The following is a 22503-nucleotide window of genomic DNA, read 5'->3' on the forward strand; positions in this document are numbered from 1 at the left end:
CAAAAGCTTCATTTTGACACACTATATGGGGTAAGCTGTCACAATGGAAACCTGCTGTTTATTGACAATCATTTGAGAAGAATACCTTTGTTTCAAATATGAAATACTATCTAAAGTAGAAAAAATTAGTTATGTTCCACAACATTTTTATCTAAAATAGGCTATTTAAATATATATATATATATATATATATATATATATATATATATATATATATATATTAGCTAAATTAAAACTGTAAAACAATTATGAAACACACACACACACACACACACACACACACATACACACACACACGCACCCGCACAAATCATTAAACAGAAAATATGTAAAAAGTAACACAAAAATAACAAACCATTGTTTTGGCCAAGATAAATTTTAATAATCTCTGATAACTCTGAGAACACAATTCATCCTGTCAGTTAAATCATTCATTAGATAGTTTTGGGATTTGTTTTTTATTCATAAATATATGTTCATTTGCACATTTTTATGACTCACTTTAATTTGACAGGGAATGTGCTCAAAAGCAGGGCATAATGAAGGTCTGATGACTTATTTAACAGTTTCACTGATTTAAAAAGGGAATGCTCTTATTTAATTTATAATTTTTTGCCCTGGGCATAATGTAGACCAGTTGAAGTCTCATATCGACTTCCTAGTTTTAAAGTGAATGAATCCACATAGAGTTTTGCAAACAGGGCTTACTTGCTAAAAGCTACCCATAAGCACCTGCATGATGAATAGATATTGTGGTATAACTCAGCTTACCTTGAATACCTTTGTATAGGTTGTACTTGCTTGTTTTGATTATTCCGCACCCGGAATCTTCGCCCCTGCCTTTAGCTGTAATGTGCATCTCCATGGTTACTAATAGCTAAAATGCTAAATTATTGATTAATACAGTCCAGCAGACTGCAATGAATTATTGAAGTGTGTGTTTGAGTGTGTGTTTGGGTGTGTGATGTCATCATACATTAAGCCCCAGACCTCAGACACTTCTTGTTTACAGTGGAAACAGTAAAAATGTAAAAATCATGCGTTTTCCTTCTCTCTCTCTTTTTTTCTGTTTTTCTGGTTGATGCTGGATAGAGAAATGTTAGCTGTCTGCGGAGCGGGCACCTGTCAAGTTAGTCACTCCTCTACAGCACCCATTTCACCCACATCAGGGTCTCACAGACAAACAACATTTGTCTTTGATTAATGTGTTTCTTAAAGGAATAATCTGGGTACTTATAACTTTCCTGCTGAGAACAACAGTTTAAACCAGCCTAAGTTTATTTGCTGTGTTATATGACCACCAGACAGGTCTACACTGCTCATGCTGGTAAGGTTTGATGGTTTTAGAGGGGTTCTGTCCACTTGGCAGCTGGTCAGGCTGGGAAGCCAGCTGGCCGAAGAGCTAAACCTGCTAAACCCTCCCTAGTATCATTACAAAAATGTGACTATGGGTAAATCTTTGCAAAATGTTACATTGTGTATGTATTGCAGTTTCCAGGTGATATGTTCACTGAGTTGTGCTAAAAACACTATGACTACTCCTCCTATTAAAGATAACGGATTGACTATTTGCACTAGGTGTAAATAACACCTGCCACACAGAGCGGCTGTTTGCACTCCAATAGTCTGGTGGAAACACAAAAATTGAAGATAAACTGCCCCCCTAGTGTCCTGTAGTAGTGTAATGACGGTGTGGATATGCCTTTTTGTGAGGACGACCCGGGTTCGAATCCGCCTTTTATCATACTTTTTCCCCATCCTGTTTCCTGTCTCCACTCTTAACAGTTTCCTTGATACTACTTATAATAATAAATGAAAAAGAATATAAAGGCTGAATTCCTTGCAGTGATTTGGTCACAGTGAATGTCTGGGAGTTGAGAGAAAGGTTTGATCCGGTTAAAATTAACCATGGTTTTACTATAGAAATATTGAAGTAACTGAGTTTTTTGGAAGAAACCATTGTTTTAATGCAATTAACCATACTGCAGTAATATGCTGTTAATATAGTAACCATGTTTAATTTTGTGGTTACTATGATTTTACTGCAAAAATCTATGGTAATACTGTGTTTACTGTAGTAAAACTATGGTCAATTTTTGTAAGGAAAGGTAAGGGTAGGATTTAGGGGTAGGGGTTGGTGTAGGGTGTTTGTGGGACTATAAATAAACACAATAAACATGCTGCAGTGATGCCAAAATGATCTGCTGTGTGATGCCCTGGTAACATTTGTTAATATTTAATTAGGGGTGCAAATAGCTTCTTACACTATTTGCACTTAATGCAAATAGCCTCTGCCTTAAGATATATAAAGATTAGAGTGGAAGGTTATTCGTTAATAATCACTTTAATTTTGGTCTGTTCCTCACACAGTCACGTCAGAACACTTGGAATAAGGTGAATAATTTGTATGGAAAAGCACAGTTTAAGGGAGTGAGCACAATAACAAAAAAGTTGACACACCACAGCTCCAAAAATATACAATTTATTGCATTCCCACCTCATTTTGCTAATGAAAATGTTGTTTTACAAACTCAGGGATGTTGATAAGCTACAGCATGTTACAGATACTTACAATAGAACTCAACTTGTACTGAACTCAGAACAATCCGTTAATGTTCTTCACGGTCTTACTACTTTAAATAATTTCTGTTGCTGTGTGGTTCATTTGTGTTTTGGCAGGTGATTGTAACCACTCCTGTGGTGATGCTAAAGATCCAATTACAGGATGCTGGGAGAATAGGTGAAAGACATAAAACTGTCTGTCTGCTAAACTTTACACCTATCTTATACCCTCATGTCTCATTTGGCAAATTATTTTTGGAAGAGCCTACTACCATACTATGAATTTTTGCAGTATGTAATATGTATACTGTGCACAAAATACAGTTTTCTGCGCTGTATGTATGGAGCCTTGATGACCTGCTACATTTGTCAACCAGAGCACACTGCATGTACAGTAATAGTGTATTCTCAAAGCATTATGCTTGATTTGACCTTCCATTTCCAGGGTGACAAATAAACTTCTTAATATCTTAATTTAACTTCTTAGTAACTTATTAATTTCTAAATATCTTCTTGACTCATTATTTGATTGGAAGTTGAGACATTTTTACACAAAAGTGGATTAAAAAGCAAACATTACCGTATTTAAATATGTAATCGCATTAAGATCACTGGATGACACTCATTGAATAAACATGCAAAATAATCAGGTCATGCGATGACAATTTAATATATTACTACTTTATGAAACATTTATCGTACATACTGCATACTGTATTGCAACCTATATTTTAAAAACATCAGGCAGTATATAATATATTCCACTCTAAGCATATCTGATGTCTCTGACAGAGGCCCAGAGGAGGCTGACTGGCCAGCAGGGTGGAAGAGGTGGAGCCAAAGTGAGTGTTGTTCAGGTGAAGTCTCCCACTACTCTCCAGCTGTCTAAAGATATGCTGAAGGACAAAAGCATCGTTGGTCTCTATAAGGGACTGGGGGCCACTCTATTAAGGGAGTCCAACAGGCCATAATGTGTTCTGTTCATACTTTAACTCATATGGTTGTGTCTGTATTGTCTCTTTCTCTCCTTTAGAGATGTGCCCTTTTCCATTATCTACTTCCCGCTGTTTGCTAACCTGAACAGCCTGGGCAGGAGGAATGTTGATGGCTCGGCTCAGCTTTACATGTCCTTCCTCTCTGGCTGTCTTGCAGGATCCACTTCAGATGTTGCTGTTAATCCTGTGGATGGTGAGACAGTCTATGCTTTATGAATGGAGACATTTAGTGAGATGACTTGTGTATATAAGTCCAATTTCAAGGACCACTGAGTAAGTTAACTAAAGGGTACAGTTGGGTATAATGCCCAATAGAGATATCATAAATCATGAAAGCAGAAAAAAAGAGGAAAGTTTTTTTGGTGTTTTTTTTTTTCTCTCCACAAAATAAAGGCTCTTCTCCAAAACCTAGTGAGCTATGTACTACCTACAATAGCAATGGTGTCATGGGGGCTTGGGGGGCTTAAGCCCCTGATTTATTCTGTCAAGCCCCTGATCTTTCATAGGTACCCCTGTTCCTGGACCGAACACCCAGGGGGGACCGATAGCAACTGGTTTCATTATGATGTCATCAACTTAGTCTCATAGAATGCATGTAACTCTAACTACATTTTTGTAAACTGAGTTTTATGTGCCGCTTTCAAAAAATTTCAACAGTTTCCTGGTGAAATTAACACTAGAGGTGCTATAACAACTATGTGTTTTATTCACTTTTACAAAAATCATGAGTACAATGGCTAATTATGACTTTATAAGCACTTATTTTTCACTCTTTTACACACACACTACTACTGTATGTTATGATATTGAAACACTTTTACTCTAATGCATCATTTGAAAAACTATACATGTTAATGCTTCTTTTGCAGACACACCTACATTTACACATTTATTCCAATGTGATTAGCTTGTGGGTAGCTCACCTGATAGAATGTTGGACTTTGGACTCATAGGTCAAGGTTCAAGCCCAGCCAAGAATGCTCAAAACTAAAATACCATAGAAGCAACACCAAATAACGTGGTTGCTTCAGAAAATGTGCTTTTCATGTTGCATTTGCATTTTAAAACACTATCAGTTAGGTTTAGGTGTTGGTTAAGGGTAAGGATGTCTGTTTTGTTCACCTCTCATCATCTTTTAGGACAGTACTGGTTAGGTTAAGGCTAAAGTTTTAGGTTAGGGAGGTACATTTAACTTATTGAAACATCCATCTAAAATTCACCTGAAAAACCTCATCTGATTATAGCATAATTTTACTCGCTTTTGGGGCCCCCCACTGGACATTTCACTGGGAAACTGCAGCAAAACATGTAATACAGCACGCAATTTTGATGTTGCCATGGTCACATAAATTTAATGAGATCAGGCTGGATGTAATGTAGGAACTTTGACTCAGTGAGGGATTAAGAGAAAGCGGTTTAACACACTTAGGTGTCTCTCTGAGAACGCGGCTTAATGTGGCAATGTAAACGCATAAGCGGGGTTCTGATGGGAGTTTGAAGAGTGCACGTGCTGAAATAATTCAACATTTCGGGGAGTACAGTGGGAAAATCACATACACTATAAACTTTACCAATTTATACATACCAATGTAAAATATTGATGGTCCCTCACGTTCACGTATGCGCACATACATTGGGGGAATCCTGGAGCTTTACATAAGAGGGAAACTCCAGTGTTGCAGCACAATTCCCCTGCAGGTCACAATAGAGAGTTAAGGAAACAAACACAGCAACAACTTGATAATATCTGGAAATAAAGCAAAGCAATATGGAATAAAATAGCGAAGTCTTCCTCGGATCCCATGTTTGTTATTTACACAAGCGTCATGGGGTAATTACGTTGCTGTGAAGAAAGCTGCTTACTGATTGAGCCACATGTACCTGTATACGGGAGTTAAGAGTACGCCGCTTATACAATGCATGTAAACTGTAACGCTGTATTTTCGGAATAACACACTTTTTCGCAATAAGCCACTTTTTGGTATCCATGTAAATGTAGTCACTGATGGAAATTGTCAGGAACGTGAGAGACAACCCAAACGCAGAGGAAAACAGTCAATGAGTTTATTAATCAACAGAAAAAGTATTTAAACTGAAACAAAGCTCAGGCTATGGTTACCCCTGACATGCGGGCAGAGAAGAGGAATCCTCCTCCAAGGACACTGGGCGGTGAAGACAGGCGAAGATGAAGGCGAAGGTGAACTGCAATGAAGGCGAAGGCGAACTGCAAGGTAAACAAACATTTTCCACTAGATAGAACAATATTGAGCAACAATGATCCAACGTCAGACATGACACACGAGGGGATTAAAATAAGCAGGGAACAAACAAGATGTAGGTGCCGCTCGCAGCTGAAGGTTGTCATGATCAGCGTTCCCATAGAAACAATCAGGGTTCCCATGGAACTGATTCCGCGTGCCAGCGGCACCTGAAACACATAAGGGCAAAACATAAACATGGTTTGACAAAAATAGACAGGGAACGATGATGCCACGGCCCTCGTCAGACAAAAACTCAACCTGGCAAGGTGACAGGACCGTGATATCACCAGAGGGTGCACGGCGGTAACTCGTGCATAGCGGTCCCAAACAACCGGACACGTGCACTCACACAAAGGGTGTTCACAAAACACGAGGCAGGCCGAGACTTCCATGGTCCTGTCAGGCAGAAGCCCGTGTCAGGATATTATTTAATAAAAGTGAATGTTTATCATCCACTGGATTTCCAAGTTGAATGGAGCGCAGCATAAATACCAGCATTTTCAATCATCATCACACTGGGCAGAGTTTGTTTATGAGGTCATATTTATTTACATACTTTTTAATGTATAATTATGTTTTACTCATATGCTATTTTGACATTTACTTGAATCAATTTCAAGAAGTCATTTTTATTTGTATAGTGCCTTTCACAACACACATTGTTTCAAAGCAGCTTTACAGAAAATCATGCATTAACAGAAAATGAAACTGTAATATCTATAATGTCTTAGAGTCATCATTGTTTAATTTGATAAAATATGATTGTGAATTGTTTTTAAAAATAAGTAATTAAATAATAATTGTATTTAGGACCCCAGTGAGCAAGCCAAAGGCAACTGTGGCAAGGAGCACAAAACTCCATAAGATGTTGGTTAATGGAGAAAAATAACCTTGGGAGAAACCAGGCTCACAGTGGGGGCCAGTTCCCCTCTGGCTAACATCATGAAGATAATGCCAATATTACTTTGTTGGCAATTAATTGATAGTCTATGTATTCCATTTCAAGAGTGTAGTTCATCATTAGACCGAGGTGATGCAGGCAGAGATAAGTTAGGTGCATTGCAGTTCAACCGGCCGGTAATTTTGGTGAGGTCTATCCTAAGTCCAAGGTTCAGGTAATGGCATATGATGTATCCCATGTGTTATGGTTGGAGTTGGCATCAGTTCATCCTCTGAGCTCCATCGTAATAGACTGAAGTGATGTTTTGCTGGCACCGGCTGCTATTAGTCGTCATCACTCAGAGACACGTAGTAGTGGAGTCCAACACGAAGCAGGAATGGAGCTGGATCCAGCCGGTTCTGGTGACCTCAGGATAGGAGTCCCGAGGTTGAGACAGGGAAACAAATAGAATAATATTAGCATAGATGCCATTCAATTTATTGCGGAGTTATAGATCATGATCAATGTTTCTGGTTTCTGGTTCTGGCAGACCTAACTAAAGCAGCCTAATTGTGAGTTGAAGGATAAATTAAGTGTATGCCTGGCTAAATAGATGAGTCTTTAGTCTAGACTTAAACTGAGTGTGTGTGTCTGCATCTCGAACAGTGTTAGGGAGACTTTTCCATACTTTAGGAGCCAAATATGAAAATGATCTACCTCCTTTTGTGGATTTTGTTATTCTAGGAACTATTAACAGGCCAGAATTTTGTGATCGTAATGAACGTGATGGAATATAGCATGGTGGAAGGTCACTTAAGTACTGTGGAGTTAGACCATTCAAAGCCTTGTACGTAGTTCACAGAATTTTAAAATTAATATGAAATTTAACAGGTAGCCAATGTAACGACGATAAAATGGGGCTAATATGATCATACATCTTGGTTCTAGTCAGCACTCTGGCTGCTGCATTTTGTACCAATTGAAGTTTATTTATTGATCTTGCTGGACATCCTCCCAGTAATGCATTACAATAATCTAGTCTTGAGGTCATGAACGCATGAATTCGTTTTTTGGCATCAGCAACAGAGAGCATGTGTCATACTTTAGTAATATTTCTTAGGTGGAAGAATGCTATTCTACAAACATTGGTAATTCGATTTTCAAAGGACAGATTGGTATAAAATATAACACCTAAATTCTTCGCTGTTGAAAATGATGTAACAGTACATTAATCGAGAGTCAAATTATATTTTAGTGGCTTGTTTTTAGAGGTTTTTGGACCAATAATTACTACCTCTGTTTTGTCAGAATTGAGTAGAAGGAAATTTCTGGCCATCCAAACTTTTATTTCATTGATACACTGCTAATTTGGAGAATTGTGAAATTTCGTCAGGTTTTGAAGAAATATAAAGTTGGGTATCGTCGGCATAACAGTCGAAACTTATTCCACGATTCCTGATAATATCTCCCAGGGGAAGCATATACAAGGAGAAAAGCAGAGGTCCTAAAACTGATCCCTGTGGCACTCCATACTTTACTTTTGTTTGGTTTGACAATTCCTCATTTACATAGACAAAGTGGTAGCAGTCTGCTACACATGACCTAAACCATGCTAATACAAGTCCACAAAAGCCAACATAATTCTCTAGCCTATTCAAGAGAATGTTGTGATCTATGGTGTTGAAGGCAGCACTAAGATCTAAAAGCACTAGAAGAGAAATGCAGCCGCGATAAGATGAAAGAGCAAATCATTTGTAACTCTGATAAGTGCAGTCTCTGTACTGTGATGGGGCCTAAATCCTGACTGAAATTGTTCATATATACTATTTCTCTGTAGAAATGAACATATTTGGGAGGATACTACCTTTTCTAGTATTTTCGACATAAACTGGAGATTTGAAATCAGTTTATAATTAGCCAGTTCTCCAGGATCAAGTTATGGTTTCTTATTAAGCGGTTTGATAACAGCCATTTTAAAGTTTCATGGGACATGTCCTAAGCATAGCGAGGAGTTAATAATATTAAGAATAGGTTCTGAGATTACAGGGAATACCTCTTTTAAGAGCTTAGTTGATATTGGATCTAACATACTTGTTGTGGCTTTTGATGTTTCGATAAGTTTTGTTAGCTCTTCATGATCTATGACAGCGGAGGATTGAAGTTGCACGTGAGGAAAATTATGAGACACTGTTTTCTGAGGTACTGTGACAGATGATTGCATAATTCCAATTTTATTTCTGATTATTTCAATTTTATCAGTAAAGAAATTCATGAAGTCGTTACTCTTGTACAGCGACGGAATATCTGGTTCAGCTGAGGCTTTATTCCTAACCAATTTAGCCACAGTACTGAATAAACACCTAGGATTGTTGTGGTTACTTTCTATGAGTTTGCTAAAATATGCTGACTTGGCAGCTTTTAGTGCCTGTCTGTAGCTACAGACACTATCCTTCCATGCACCGTGAAATACCTCTAATTTTGTATTCTTCCACTTGCACTCCATTTTCCGAGCTGCTCTCTTGATAGCATGAGTGTGGTCATTGTACCATGGTGCAGGGCTTTTTCCTTTAATTTTCTTAAATCGAAGGTGAGCGACACTATCAGGAGTGTTAGAGAAGACTGTATTTATACTTTCTGTTATTTCATCAAGTTATTCTAGGCTTTGGGGCTTACTGAGTGTATGAGATAGATCTGGAAGATTATTAGTGAAGCTATCTTTAGTGGTCGAAAGAATAGTTCTACCTGAATGATAGCATGGTGTAGATTGAGTAACATTAGCTGATCACAGTATACAAGAGACGAGGTAATGATCTGAGATGTCATCGCACTGCGGCATAAAGGTATCTTTAATTTTACTTGAGTATGCTGATTAGCTATTAAGTAAATAGTTACTATAATCCAATTACTTTGTAGTCAAAAAAGTAGTATATCACTTTACATTTTAAATTATTGCAATCAGATTACAGTTAAACTTTTTATTAATTTAATTGCTTTTAAGTACATTATTGGTTTACACATATTTCTAAAATAATATTATGTAAAATACATTTAAAACATGAATTATGTTCATATGTACGTCTGTATTTTTTTACATCTGTCATTGTGCAGGAGAAACGTGTGGTGCTGAGTGTATGACTTGTGTGCAACAATGAACAAAAAGGAAATATAGATATTTTAATTTCGTTGAGTGGAAAAGTGTTTTAGAATGTAACTGAAGGAATTAGTAATGTGATTACTTTTCCAGTTAAGTAATCAATAATTAATGTCATAAAATTTTAGATAAGGTAATTAGTTATTTGCAGTGGATTACCTTTAATTTGGCTAATAACCCAACACATTCCCTGCGTTCCAAATGAAATGAATCAGCCTCCGAAGGGCATTTTGAAGGGAGAACAATCAGGGCTGCCATGTTAAAGGGGCGTTCCATACCAAAGTGCTCATAAGTAGCTGCTTCGAAGGGCCCTTCAAAACTAATGTTTACATGGGTTCAAATGATGGACACTTTGTGGCCAAGCAGACCAGAACCAGACCTTTCGTCATTAGTCCACAGGTTTGCCAAGTGTTTAGGCTACATTAAACCATCTGCAACTGCAAACCCATTCTGGTTCTATAAACAAAAACATATGACATCCCTTCAAATCTGTGGTATTTAAAAGCCTTAAATTATTACAGTAAACTTTTTAAAACATTTTTAAACCCCTGGCTTTCTGTTTGAAACCGGCTATTGCTTGTGATATTTTACTATAAATTCACTTGATCTGTTATTGTAATAAAGGAGTCGATAAGTTAATAATATTCACAGTGGTATTTTCTTTGTTTAATAATTAAACACACTGTACATTTGTTTATTGGTTACATTTTTTATTAAAATAAATAAAAAACAAATATTTCAACATGAAGCTTAAACTGTTTCATTGAGACTAAAAGTTTTATAGCATTCCTTTTTGGTTTGAATTCTGAAAGTAGTTAATAGTGAGGCAAAATCATGTGTAAATATTTCTAATTAGGTGCAAGTGATGTTCATTAGCGTCATTGTTGCGTGAAGGGAACATCAGCTCCTTTTGCTTGGATAGATAGATGACATTGACCAATATTTTTGAGCCCTACACGCTTTAACCTTCCGAAGCTGTCACTCTGGTGGGTATAGCCTTCGAATGGATTAGTGACAATGTAGTAGCATCTAGCCCCCTTTTTTTAATTATTACAGCGATGCGGTCCGTGGCACCTTGTTTTTTTTTTCTGCATTTGGCCCCCGACTGAAAAAGTTTGGACACCCCTAGATTAGGGCAGAGGGAAGAGCACTTCGGAATGGAACACACCCTGTTTATACAACACTGCTAATCAGTAGTATCAGGTGTGTTAGATAAGGGAGACATCCAAAATGTGGAGTGCTGGGGTCCTCCAGGACCAGGGTTGAGAGACACTGGTTTAGAAGCCTAATCCTGTCCAAACAGTGCTTTAGCTTCCTCTTGCTTAGGTGCGTGTATAGGTTCTTAAAGGCATGACTCCTTACATTTTTTACATTTTACATCAAGTTATCAAATGTAACATCATGGATTGTTTGAGTTTATAGGCGTAGATTTAGGTAGGGGTGGGAGGGACATGTCCCTCTCAACTTTCAGAAAAACTGTCCTGGCAGTTTTAGCACTTACAAAATCCTTTAACTTTATAATTTATTTTTAATTTTCATTTGAATGATTATTAAAAATTCTCAGTATCATTACTCGTGTGTAAATTATTGTCAGACATCTTCTGAAGCCAGGCATAAAAGATGTTGTCACGTAGCACCTGTACTTTTCTCAGAACTGTTCAGGATGCACCAATAACAGTAGTTTGTGTTTACTGCATAAGGGCTTTTCTTTCTTATTCTTTGAAGATTACACGGGCAGATTTCCATTTGTATCTTAGGTCCAAGCCTTTTAACTAATAGATTTAAACAAACATACTTTTTATGTGCAAATGTTTCCTATCTAAGACTAAGTCAAAATACCTCCTGAGTTTTGTATGTGGCCCAATGGAAGATTCTGTTTTACGGGTGGTAAGCGCCCTCTTGAGGAAGACACCTTTGAATTATAACAACTGTGCCAAGTAAGGGGGAGGATTAAAGGTGCAGGAAAATGCCAGTATAACTTACCATTCCAAATAAAGAATTTAGTGGTGGCCAGTGGGGCTGCACGAAATATAATTTTTTTTTTCTCAGAATACAAATAACTTCGCGGTATGATTTGAATACATTCATCCATAAAGTTTATAAAGTATTAGGCACGTGTCTAGTATGTGTGTGTTTCTATGGTGACATAGGCGTGTGTCAGAGAGTCGAGCAAAATTAGTTCGTACATGTTTTATTTTACACATTGGAGAAGAACATCTGGGTAGATAGGAAAAGCATGTTTTGTCTATAAAATGCAGGAAATAAAATTAAATGTTCGTGATCAAAATAGTGCCTGTAAACAAAAGGGGGTTATAATTAATATGGTGGGGCAGTGGGATAGAAAATGAGACTTGTTATATGAGGAAATATTGTGCCTATATACACTATACTTTCTCACATTCTTGATATCAACATTTTGAATAATGGCCTCCATGCAATATGTCCCTACCAACTTTCAAACCAAACCTATGCCCTTGTTTGAGTAACACAGATACAGTACATTTTTAGTTTCACAATTTCTTTACAATGCCACCAGTATCTTTAAGAGGAAACAAGTATGAGATGTGTGAATGCAAACTAAGTGTGTAATTGTGTGGATGTGTTTGTTTGTGTATTTCTGGATTGCAGTGATAAAGACCAGGCTTCAGTCATTGGCTAGTGGACGTCAGGAGGACACTTATATTGGAGTCAAAGACTGTATCAGGTAAGTTAACATAGACTTCTGTGGCAGTTGTTTCACATGGCCACCTCTTAAAAATCTCTTTAAAGGAATAATTCACCCAAACATGAAAATCCTGTCATTATTTGCTTACCGGCAGAATGTTAGGGACTGACAGCCTCGGTCACCATTCACTCCAATGCATTTTTTTTTTCTCTCCATACAATCAAATTGAATGGTGATTGAGGCTGTAAGGCATTTAAAATTCACTAACAAACTCAATCAAAAAGGCAATCTTAAGGCTGTTTGGGATCTGAAAGGCAGGACTGCCATTCCTACGGATACTGAGCAATACCATTTCTCCCACTCATTTTTCTCCATGTTGAGTTAATGGACTGCCAACTCTTTGACAACATCCAACTTGTTTGATACTATCACTGGCTTTCGGGTAAATTCTTGTGGCCTTGGCCGTGACCAATGAGCCTTTTCTCACTCTGAAAAACTGCCAAGCCAATGTCCTGCTCGAATCATGGGGAGTGTGTTACTAAGCATTTTCTGGGGCTTTCCTACACTCACATGACTAATATAATAAGAAAATGGAGGCAGAATAGTCTGTGCTTATTGAATATTTGTCTTTTTCTCAATGAAGCTGTGCATGAACATACTTTCAACGGCAAGCCCTGAAGGGACAAATACACAATCACTCACATTTGGTTACAAAGTTACCATAAATTGCATCCTAATTCAAATTATTACAATTGTTTGTGATCACACAGTATTTCTGTATATATTTCTATGAGCTTCACATTTATTTGCTGCCAAAATTGGGCTTTGCAATGCATGATAGGGAATCACAGAGGAATGTTGGAGGCTGTTGTTTAGTCCGTCACCCCTCTTCCATTTTTGATTGGTCATTATGACTGACCGTTGACAGCAGAGATCGATATTTCAGCAAAAACAGTTGTTACATGGATAGTTCACACAAAAATGAAAATTCTCTCATCATTGCTCACCTTGACTTTCTTTCTTCTGCAGAACAGAAACAAAGAAGAATATTTTTAGAAGAATATCTCAGCTCTGTAGGTCCATACAATGCAAGTGAATGGTGATCAGACATTTGTAGCTCCAAAAATCACATAAAGGAAACATAGAAGTAACCCATAAGACTCCAGTGTTTAAATCCATATCTTCAGAAGCAATATAATAGGTGTGGGTGAGAAGCTGATAAAAATGTAAGTCTTTTTTATACTCTAAATCTCCACTTTCAATTTCACATCTGAAAGTGAAAGTTACACTGGAGATTTTGAGTAAGTGTTACATCCCAAACCAAAATCGAGGTGTTTCGAGTTTCGAGCCGGTTTTTAAAGTGCCACAAACACTCTTTAAATTTGACACATAACACAAAATCTTATTCTCTTTTTCATTTCCTTGATAGTAAGATTCTTCGTAACTGTAACGTTGTTGGCTGCTGACAATGATGACAATGACGTGAAGATGAGATGAAGAACCCAAGTGCAGTTTATTTACAAACGTGAACCAATAACCCTGACTACAAAAAAAACATGAACATGGACTAAACTAGACTAGACTTGACTATGGCTTGACTTGACTATAGCGTACCAAAACACATACCATCACATTCAATACTTCACAACTACACAATGGAAAACATGAGGCTTAAACACAAGACATGGGAGAACATAAACCAAATGAACAAACAGAACTCATAACAAGCCAATTAAACAATAACCCAATGAAAACATGACACAAGAACATGGAGGGAAAACAGGAATCACATGACAAGGGAAACAGGAACACATGACATGAACCAGGAACTAGAATTTCAAAGTAAAAACATGAATCAACACAATACACATGACATATCCCCCCCACTAAGGGGTGGCTCCTGACACCCCAACACATAAACAAAACACGTAAAACATGACATAAATACAAAGTTCTGTCGGGAGCGGGGGGGGGGGGGTTGTCTTGAGGCGTGGGGCGTGGCGTGGCGAAAAAGGGTGAGGGGCATGGGACCAGGGCAAAGTCCATGGGGGGTGAAGCCATGAGAGGCTCGAGGGGCAGAGCCATGGAAGGTGGAGCCGTGAGAGGCTCGAGGGGCGGAGCCATGGAACGTGGAGCCTGGAGAGTAGCCGAAGACTCGAAGGGCCAGGGTGGAGCCGATGGCAGGGAAGACCAAGGCGGTGCTGGAAGCTCGGAGGAGCAAGGCGGAGCTGAGGGATCGGAAGACTGAGGTGGAGCCGGTGGGACTGAGGACCAAGGTGGAGCCGTAGGGAAGGAGGTCCCCGGTGAAGCTGACATATCGGAGGGACGAGGCACAGCCAGAGGATCGGAGAGCCAAAGCGGAGCCAGGTGACCGACAGACCAAGGAGGAGCCGGAGGGACGAGGGACCCCGGCACAGCCGACAGGCTGAAGGACCGTAATGGAGCCGAGGGAACGCCAAGCTGAGGCAATGTCGAGGGACCGACAGGCCAAGGCGAAGTCCAGGGCTCAGAGGGTCCAGGCGGGATCGGAGGGCCGAAAGTTCCCCTTGCCTGCTCAGGAGAACTAAGGGTGGGTATAAGGGTGGGAACCATCTCCAGGTCCCACTGCTCAGGTGTGGCTGTGACATGGCATGGAGCAGGCTGAGGCGTTGCTGTGACGTGGCATGGAGCAGGCTGAGGCGTTGCTGTGACGTGGCATGGAGCAGGCTGAGGCGTTGCTGTGACGTGGAACTCTGGCTCGGCGGCGGCCGTGACGTGGAACTCTGGCTCGGCGGCGGCCGTGACGTGGAACTCTGGCTCGGCGGCGGCCTCCCCCACAGTGAACAGGGAACCAATGAATCCGTAGGGCGAGGTCGATATATTGAGCCAGGCTGAGGGAACTGCGACCGCCAGGCATCAAAAAAGAAATGGACTCATTCAGTCCAAATCTAAAACAGTCTTTGAGAGTAACCTCATTAAAGTCTACCTGGCTGGCTAGACCGCAGAAGTCCTCAACATAGACCTCCAGGCGACGATTCCCCTGACGTAGGCGCAGAAGTAAAACTGCTGGGTTCATGGTTGGTCAAGTATTCTGTAACGTTGTTGGCTGCTGACAATGATGACAATGACGAAGATGACGTGAAGATGAGATGAAGAACCCAAGTGCAGTTTTAATTACAGAACGTGAAATTCAATAACCCTGACTACAAAACAAAACATGAACATGGACTAAACTAGACTAGACTTGGCTTGGCTTGACTTGACTATGGCTTGACTTGACTATGGCTTGACTTGACTATGGCTTGACTTGACTATGGCTTGACTTGACTATGGCTTGACTTGACTATGGCTTGACTTGACTATGGCTTGCCAAAACACATACCATCACATTCAATACTTCACAACTACACAATGGAAAACATGAGGCTTAAATACAAGACGTGGGAGAACATAAACCAATGAACAAACAGAACTCATAACAAGCTAATTAAACAATAACCCAATGAAAACATGACACAAGAACATGGAGGGAAAACAGGAATCACATGACAAGGGAAACAGGAACACATGACATGAACCAGGAACTAGAATTTCAAAGTAAAAGACATGAATCAACACAATACACATGACAGTAACGAGGGTCCCATTGCATTCATGAAGGGGGCATACTGTCATGCATTGGCCATTGCTCCCCTTTTTGGCATCGCTCAGGTGGTTTACTTCATGGGAGTTAGTGAATTTGTTCTCAGCCTCCTGTCAGGACAAAAACATTGAATCTACACTGTTGCTGGAAGCACTGGTCTTGGAACAGCTACCTGTATTCAAACTTTGATCAGGTCGAAATAGGTAATTAAGGTAGCAATTCAGGTTACCACTTTTTACATTGTTAAAAAGTTTAAGAAACATTTAAGTAAAAAAAAAAACTAAACATTTAATTCTATTTGAGTATATTTAAAGTAAAAAGCAAACTGTCGTTTTAGCTTTTGAAATTAATGAAATAGAGACAGTAGAGGTTTTTTTTTTTTAAGTAAATTAAATCTTGTAACACAACCTGTTGAGTCACAATTTTATCAATGTACTGACTTTGTAAGGCTCTTGGTTAAACTGAAACCTGTCACATGAAATTGTATATTTGAAATTCATCTGATTTGATTAACATTTGAATATAATTGTTTATGGACTGATCAGCAACCGTGTTCACACTCCAGCCAAGTTCATCCATCTTCAGCAATAGCTTTAAGATAAAAACTTATTGCTTTAGTTCAAAAACTGTGTTGTAGTGACAAGGATGAGTGACTATAGTTGACCATGACATTTTACACGAAAATTTATTTAATTGGCTGTTTAAAGTAAATGTTAGTCAAATTTGCTACAGCTCAGTAAGAATGACAAATATTAGGGGTGTAAATAAATATTATGCAACGCTCACTATACAATACCATATGTATTGTACAATACATAAACAAACACATTACAGTGTAATTAAAACCAAGCAGCACAATATTGAGAGCTGCGGACAAGTCTCCTCCCCGGAGAGGTGGCGCTGAGCACTCACAGGAAAACAGAGCAACACACTTACAGTACATAGGCGAGAAGATCGATGGCAAATGTCAAGTAGATTGTACTGTATTGTACAGCTTGTAGAATTTGCCAAACAACGGTGTCATGTCCCGGTGCTACAGTACATCAAAAATGTAGTTTTATTTACGCCAACATCACCGTGCAAACTGGTGGATTTGTGAAGCAGAAACAGCTGTCTCTCCCAGCAGACACTGAGCATGACATGCCCAGCAAGATGCTCATAATTTATGAGTCATAACTATCAAACTATCAAACAGCTTATTCAAAAAAACCAACAATGTAAAAAACCCGTGATTACAAAAGACTTATGATTATCTGCTTTTGACTTGTAAACAGTTTTGAGAACAAAACTCGCACATGTTATAAGGTAACGCTGGTAAAGTTTACATGCAAAGTGAAACAGTGTAAAGAGGGGGGAAAAAAAATTACGTATGCTGATAGATTTTTGCTTAAGCCGCTAAATAATATTGGATTATGTACATGTATTGTAAAACCAGAGGTCAGGTTCCTCTTGAGTTTTTTTTTATCACCACTAAATAACATTTGAAAGGATCCTTGCTACAGTCACTTCAACTTGTTCACAGGGGGCTTGCAGACAACAAGGCATGATTTTTTATAAAACTGCTTTGAAATGATATGTATTGTGAAAAGTGCTAAAGATTATTAGAGTGTAGAAAAACTTATTTTCTCAACAAAAACATGAAAATTGTGAGTTCATATTAGTTTTTCTCAAACAAGATAAATGCAGTGCTGTTGTTTAAGTTACTTAGAGCTCTGCTTTTTGTTGCCAATGTCAGACACTTTTGTGACATTTATGATTTAAAATTTATGTCGAATCCTTTAATACGTTTGAACGTAACGTTTGTGGGTGCTCGTATTGTATCGTATCGTAAGACTATGCATTGTATCATATTGTGAAATTTATGTATCGCAACATGCCATATATATATATATATATATATATATATATATATATATATATATATATATATATATATATATTATTTATTTATTTATTTTTGGCACCAACAATCTGGCCATGGTCCAAATAACTGAGATCACAATTTTTTCCCCATTCTTAAGCTCCTGACCCGTATATGTATGATTTTATGCACTGCACTGCTGCCATACGATTGGCTGATTGAATAATCGCATGCATGATTGTTGGTGCCAGATGGGCTGGTTTGAGTATTTCTGTAAAAGTCTCTAGAATTTACTCAGAATGGTGCCAAAAACAAAAAATATCCAGTGAGCGGCAGTTCTGTGGACAGAAATTTTACTTCTTGTAATGTAACATGAGTTGTTTGTAGGCCAAACTGATTATTTACCATTCTAATGTCCAAAGTCACTAGGAATTGCTGCTAAATTACATGTATGTATACAGAATTTAATAGAAGCATGTTGCTGTGAATCCATTTAGATGCTGCTCATTGTATACATTCTTATTTTTACATGTTCTATGAAATGAAAGAGAATAATTCTTTGTGTTATGAAATCAGTGATTATAAATCTTTTTACTTTCAAGCTTTAAAATGTTTTTATGGTTGAAATCCTGCACTGCTGATTTCCTCTGTAATGTTTTATTGAATTATGTTTACTTTTGTCTTATCTGAACAAAAAAGACAAATAACTTTCTATGAACTTGTGTAAAAACAAAAAACTATACCACAGACGGAATGTGCTGAACTTTCTCACACTTTCTGCTTTTGAGGGAAAATCTGCTGAAGGGATTCAAACATAGTAAAATGTGTTAAACAGAGCTGAGAGTACTACATTCTAGGTATCTGAAAGCATCATCAAATTTGCCAAAATATTTAATAAACAAACATGCAGGGGATGGGGAATGTATAGAACTTTTGGGAATGACAGACATTGGAAATCTGTGGAGCTTTCTGTGCAGCTAGATTCTGTCTGGGCCTGTGCATAACATACACCTATGAAATGTGCACAATAAGAACAGGAACATGTAAATAGAATACATTTTGATTTCATATTCACTTTACAAAAATAAAGATAGTTTGACAATGACTGACATGACACATTATAAAGTAGGTAAGGCAGGTTGGGTAAGGTAACCCTAAAAGCCATACTGGTTCCGTGGCCTATGAGAGTGAGCATTTATAGAAAGAAAAAAATAGACAAAGGTAGACAATGTTCCAGCCAGGTCTTCTAAGCAACCAAATTGGCCCGGTTGCTAGGGAGGGTAGAGTCACATGGGGTAACCTCCCCGTGGTCACTATAATGTGTGGTTCTCACTCTCGGTGGGGCACGTGGTGAGTTGTGCATGGATGCTTCCACACACGCTACATCTCCGCGGTAATACGCTCAACAAGCCACGTGATAAGATGAGCGGATTGACGGTCTCAGACGCGGAGGCAACTGAGATTCGTCCTCCGCCACCCAGATTGAGGCGAGTCACTAGGCCACCACAAGAGCCTAGAGCGCATTGGGAATTGGGCATTCTAAATTGGGGAGAAAAGGGGAGGGAAAAAAAAGATAGACAATGAAAGAGAAAAAGAGAGAATAGGAGCGAATGTGGGTTCTGTGTCCCAGCAGACATGCTGCTAACCACTCAAGCAAATCAAGGAACAGGACAAAATGCATTGATTGCTGGGTATGTGATTGTATCTGCAGGGGCTTTGGATCACATTTAGTATTCAGACCTCAGAGCGCTGTTCCATAGCAGCCTTTAACAGCTTTCACACCACACTGTCCAAAGGGACATTTTGAACTATACACTGGTCACTATTTTCATCTAAGTAGTGGCCATCTCTCACTCTCTCTTTCTTGTCAAATCTCTTCTCTTCTCTCCTCTAATCATGCCTCTCAGCCCCCCAAAATTATTTCCCTGGTGGCCTTTGTTATTGATTTTTGTGTGTTTTGCTGCACTGGGAGTGTATCTCATATCACTGTATAAGACAGAATTGGCAGCATCACAAACATATTTGGAAAGATCCGTTTCATCTTGATATAATAGTCCTGAAATGGCCGTGATCAAGGCAAACTTGCAGAAAGAACACAGAGTGGTGGAGTATACATGCAATGCATGGAGAGCTCTAATAACTATGCCCATGTTTTTTTTTGTTTTTTGTTTGTTTGTTTTTTTTTTGCGCCTTGGGGAATATCTGTATGCCATTTACATCCTCTTCTGATTTGACTATTCTGTTTTTCCTCATAACGAAGGCAAAGCTTTTTATATGCAGCCAGTGAAGCTTCTTTGTAACTGAGATACAGAAGACAGGGAGGAAATTAGGAATTTAAATCGACACAGGGCGGGCTTCATTTGTGCAGCTTTGTTGTAAGAGGCAGAGACAAAGGAGAGAAACAGGACAAGCAGGTTGATGTGTTCCTATGGATTGTGCGTATTATAATCCCATATGAATACATAAACGTACTTTGTTAGTGGTGCTATCTAAGACAATCATCACTATTACTATGGTTTATTCTTAGGGTCAGGGTTTTTGCATTATCATGTTATTATTCAAGTCTGGGCTCATGAAAATAATGTGGCTGTGGGGACATCTTTTCAAAATTACATTACATGGTTCCTTGCATGGTTCCTTAGCTAAACCCAGCATACAAGAGACAAGGAAATTATCTGAGATGTCTTCACTATGTGGCAGAATTGCTATATTATCAGCATCGACTCCATAAGAAAGAATTAATAAGCATATGATTATGACGATGAGTTGGTCCGATCAGATTTTTTCTGACCCCAACAGAGTTGAGAATATCGATAAATGCTAATCCCAGTTTATCATTTCCATTATCTATGTGAATGGTGAAGTCACCAACAATTAATGCTCTATCCACAGTAACTACTAGAGCTGACATAAAATCTGCAGATTCTCTAAGGAAATCAGAATATGGCCCAGGTGGTCTATATACTGTAGCAAGAGCAAAAGACGACAGTGATTTTTTTATTTATGTCAGACAATGTCACATTATGCATTATCTCTTTAAAAGAATAAAACTTGTATCCTGTTTTTTGAGTAACACCAAAAAATCACTATAAATTATAGCAACACCTCCTCCTTGACCCTTCAGATGAGGCTCATGTATATAACAATAACCTGGGGGTGTAGACTCATTTAAACTAATACAGTATATTCATCGAATTTAAACCAGGTTTCAGTCAAACAGAGCAAATCCAAACTATGATCTGTAATAATTTATTTTACAATAAGTGCTTTGGATGAAAGAGAACTCATGTTTAGTAGCCCTACCTTTATATGATGTTTATATTCAATTTATTTTTGTTATTTTCAAGTTTGACATAAAAAAAAAAAAAAAAGATATATGACTTAACCCTTTCAAATGTACCATCACACATATGTGATGCTTAATAACTGGACCCCGCATAGTAGCGCCACACATATTTGTTTCTGCTACAGCCAGTAACGTTACAAGCTGCCAGATTCAGATTGGCTTTCCGCGCCAACACAGTGTCTGTAATTTATATTTACTCAAACAGTTTCTATATACAGCCTTTTTAACAACAGAATAAGTTTATTTTATATACATACATCCAACTTGTCACTAAAGTACCATGATTAAAAGTTTACAGCTCTTATTCGCACAGTCAATACATCAAACGCAATCTTCCTCTGATGCGTGCTGCCATTTGTGTACATGAGTAGTGGTTGTCATGCGTCAAACAAACAGCTACTCAAAGAGTCTTTTCACATAAGTTTATTTTATGTAACAAACAGCCTAATTGTCACCAAAGTACCACAATAACAGTTCACAGCCATCATATCTAAATGTGATCTTCCCATTATCGTAAAAATTCCTGATAGACTTCTGTGACTTTCACCTGTTTGTTGGCTATATTGATTTTATTTGAATTTATTTTAATGTTTGAATTTTTATTTATTATTCAATGCAAAATGTCTGCTTGACATTTCACATTTTGCCTGACACCTCCTGCCTCCAGAATAATGTTATACATGCACAGACATAAATGAATATACTGTTTGAGCAGATATTAATATCAGAAATACCTTGGAGAAACCACAGTTAACAACATATTCCACAGTTAATGTAGCCTATAAATTCAGCTTCATCTGGTAAGAAAAAAAAGAAAATAATATTTTTTTAAATAATAATTGTACAATAATAATAATAATAATAATAATTATTATTATTATTATTATTAGGCTATTATTATGAAAAGGCAAATACAAGGCATATTTTATTAATAGAAACTATAAATGTAAGAGTAGCCTAACATTTAAAAATGGGCGTTTCATTTAGTTTTGACGCACTTCCGGTTTAGGCCCCGCCCACACCCTGTTCTATCCGAATACAGAGACAGATACAGATAATTTTGTCATATGAACAGATACAGATACAAATACAGATAATGGTTTCGCTGCACACCCTTAGTGTTGACTATTATTCACTTTTAAGCACAGCAAGCTATAATC

The 22503-nt window shown here is 38.1% G+C and overlaps 1 protein-coding gene across 1 annotated transcript; it reads left to right on the forward strand.

Annotated features, from left to right (window-relative positions):
* The first annotated feature begins 1081 nt into the window (after nt 1–1081).
* On the forward strand, nt 1082–16267 carry LOC127449822 (mitochondrial glutamate carrier 1-like). Its single transcript, XM_051713438.1, has 7 exons — nt 1082–1129; nt 2680–2740; nt 3355–3517; nt 3596–3750; nt 12478–12553; nt 13863–13874; nt 16126–16267. Exons 1-7 carry the CDS (start codon nt 1082–1084, stop codon nt 16265–16267), a joined length of 657 nt encoding a protein of 218 aa, XP_051569398.1.
* Nucleotides 16268–22503: the final 6236 nt, after the last annotated feature.

The sequence above is a fragment of the Myxocyprinus asiaticus genome, chromosome 1 (assembly GCF_019703515.2).
Source record: "Myxocyprinus asiaticus isolate MX2 ecotype Aquarium Trade chromosome 1, UBuf_Myxa_2, whole genome shotgun sequence".
NCBI lineage: Eukaryota > Metazoa > Chordata > Actinopteri > Cypriniformes > Catostomidae > Myxocyprinus > Myxocyprinus asiaticus.

What these genes read in the sequence shown, in the direction of transcription:
- LOC127449822 (XM_051713438.1), top strand. Translation starts at nt 1,082, where the DNA reads ATGCTGGATAGAGAAATGTTAGCTGTCTGCGGAGCGGGCACCTGTCAA. An exon ending in ACAGGATGCTGGGAGAATAG is followed by an intron (nt 2,741 to 3,354) that starts GTGAAAGACATA and finishes TGTCTCTGACAG; the next exon opens with AGGCCCAGAGGAGGCTGACT. An exon ending in TGCTGTTAATCCTGTGGATG is followed by an intron (nt 3,751 to 12,477) that starts GTGAGACAGTCT and finishes TCTGGATTGCAG; the next exon opens with TGATAAAGACCAGGCTTCAG.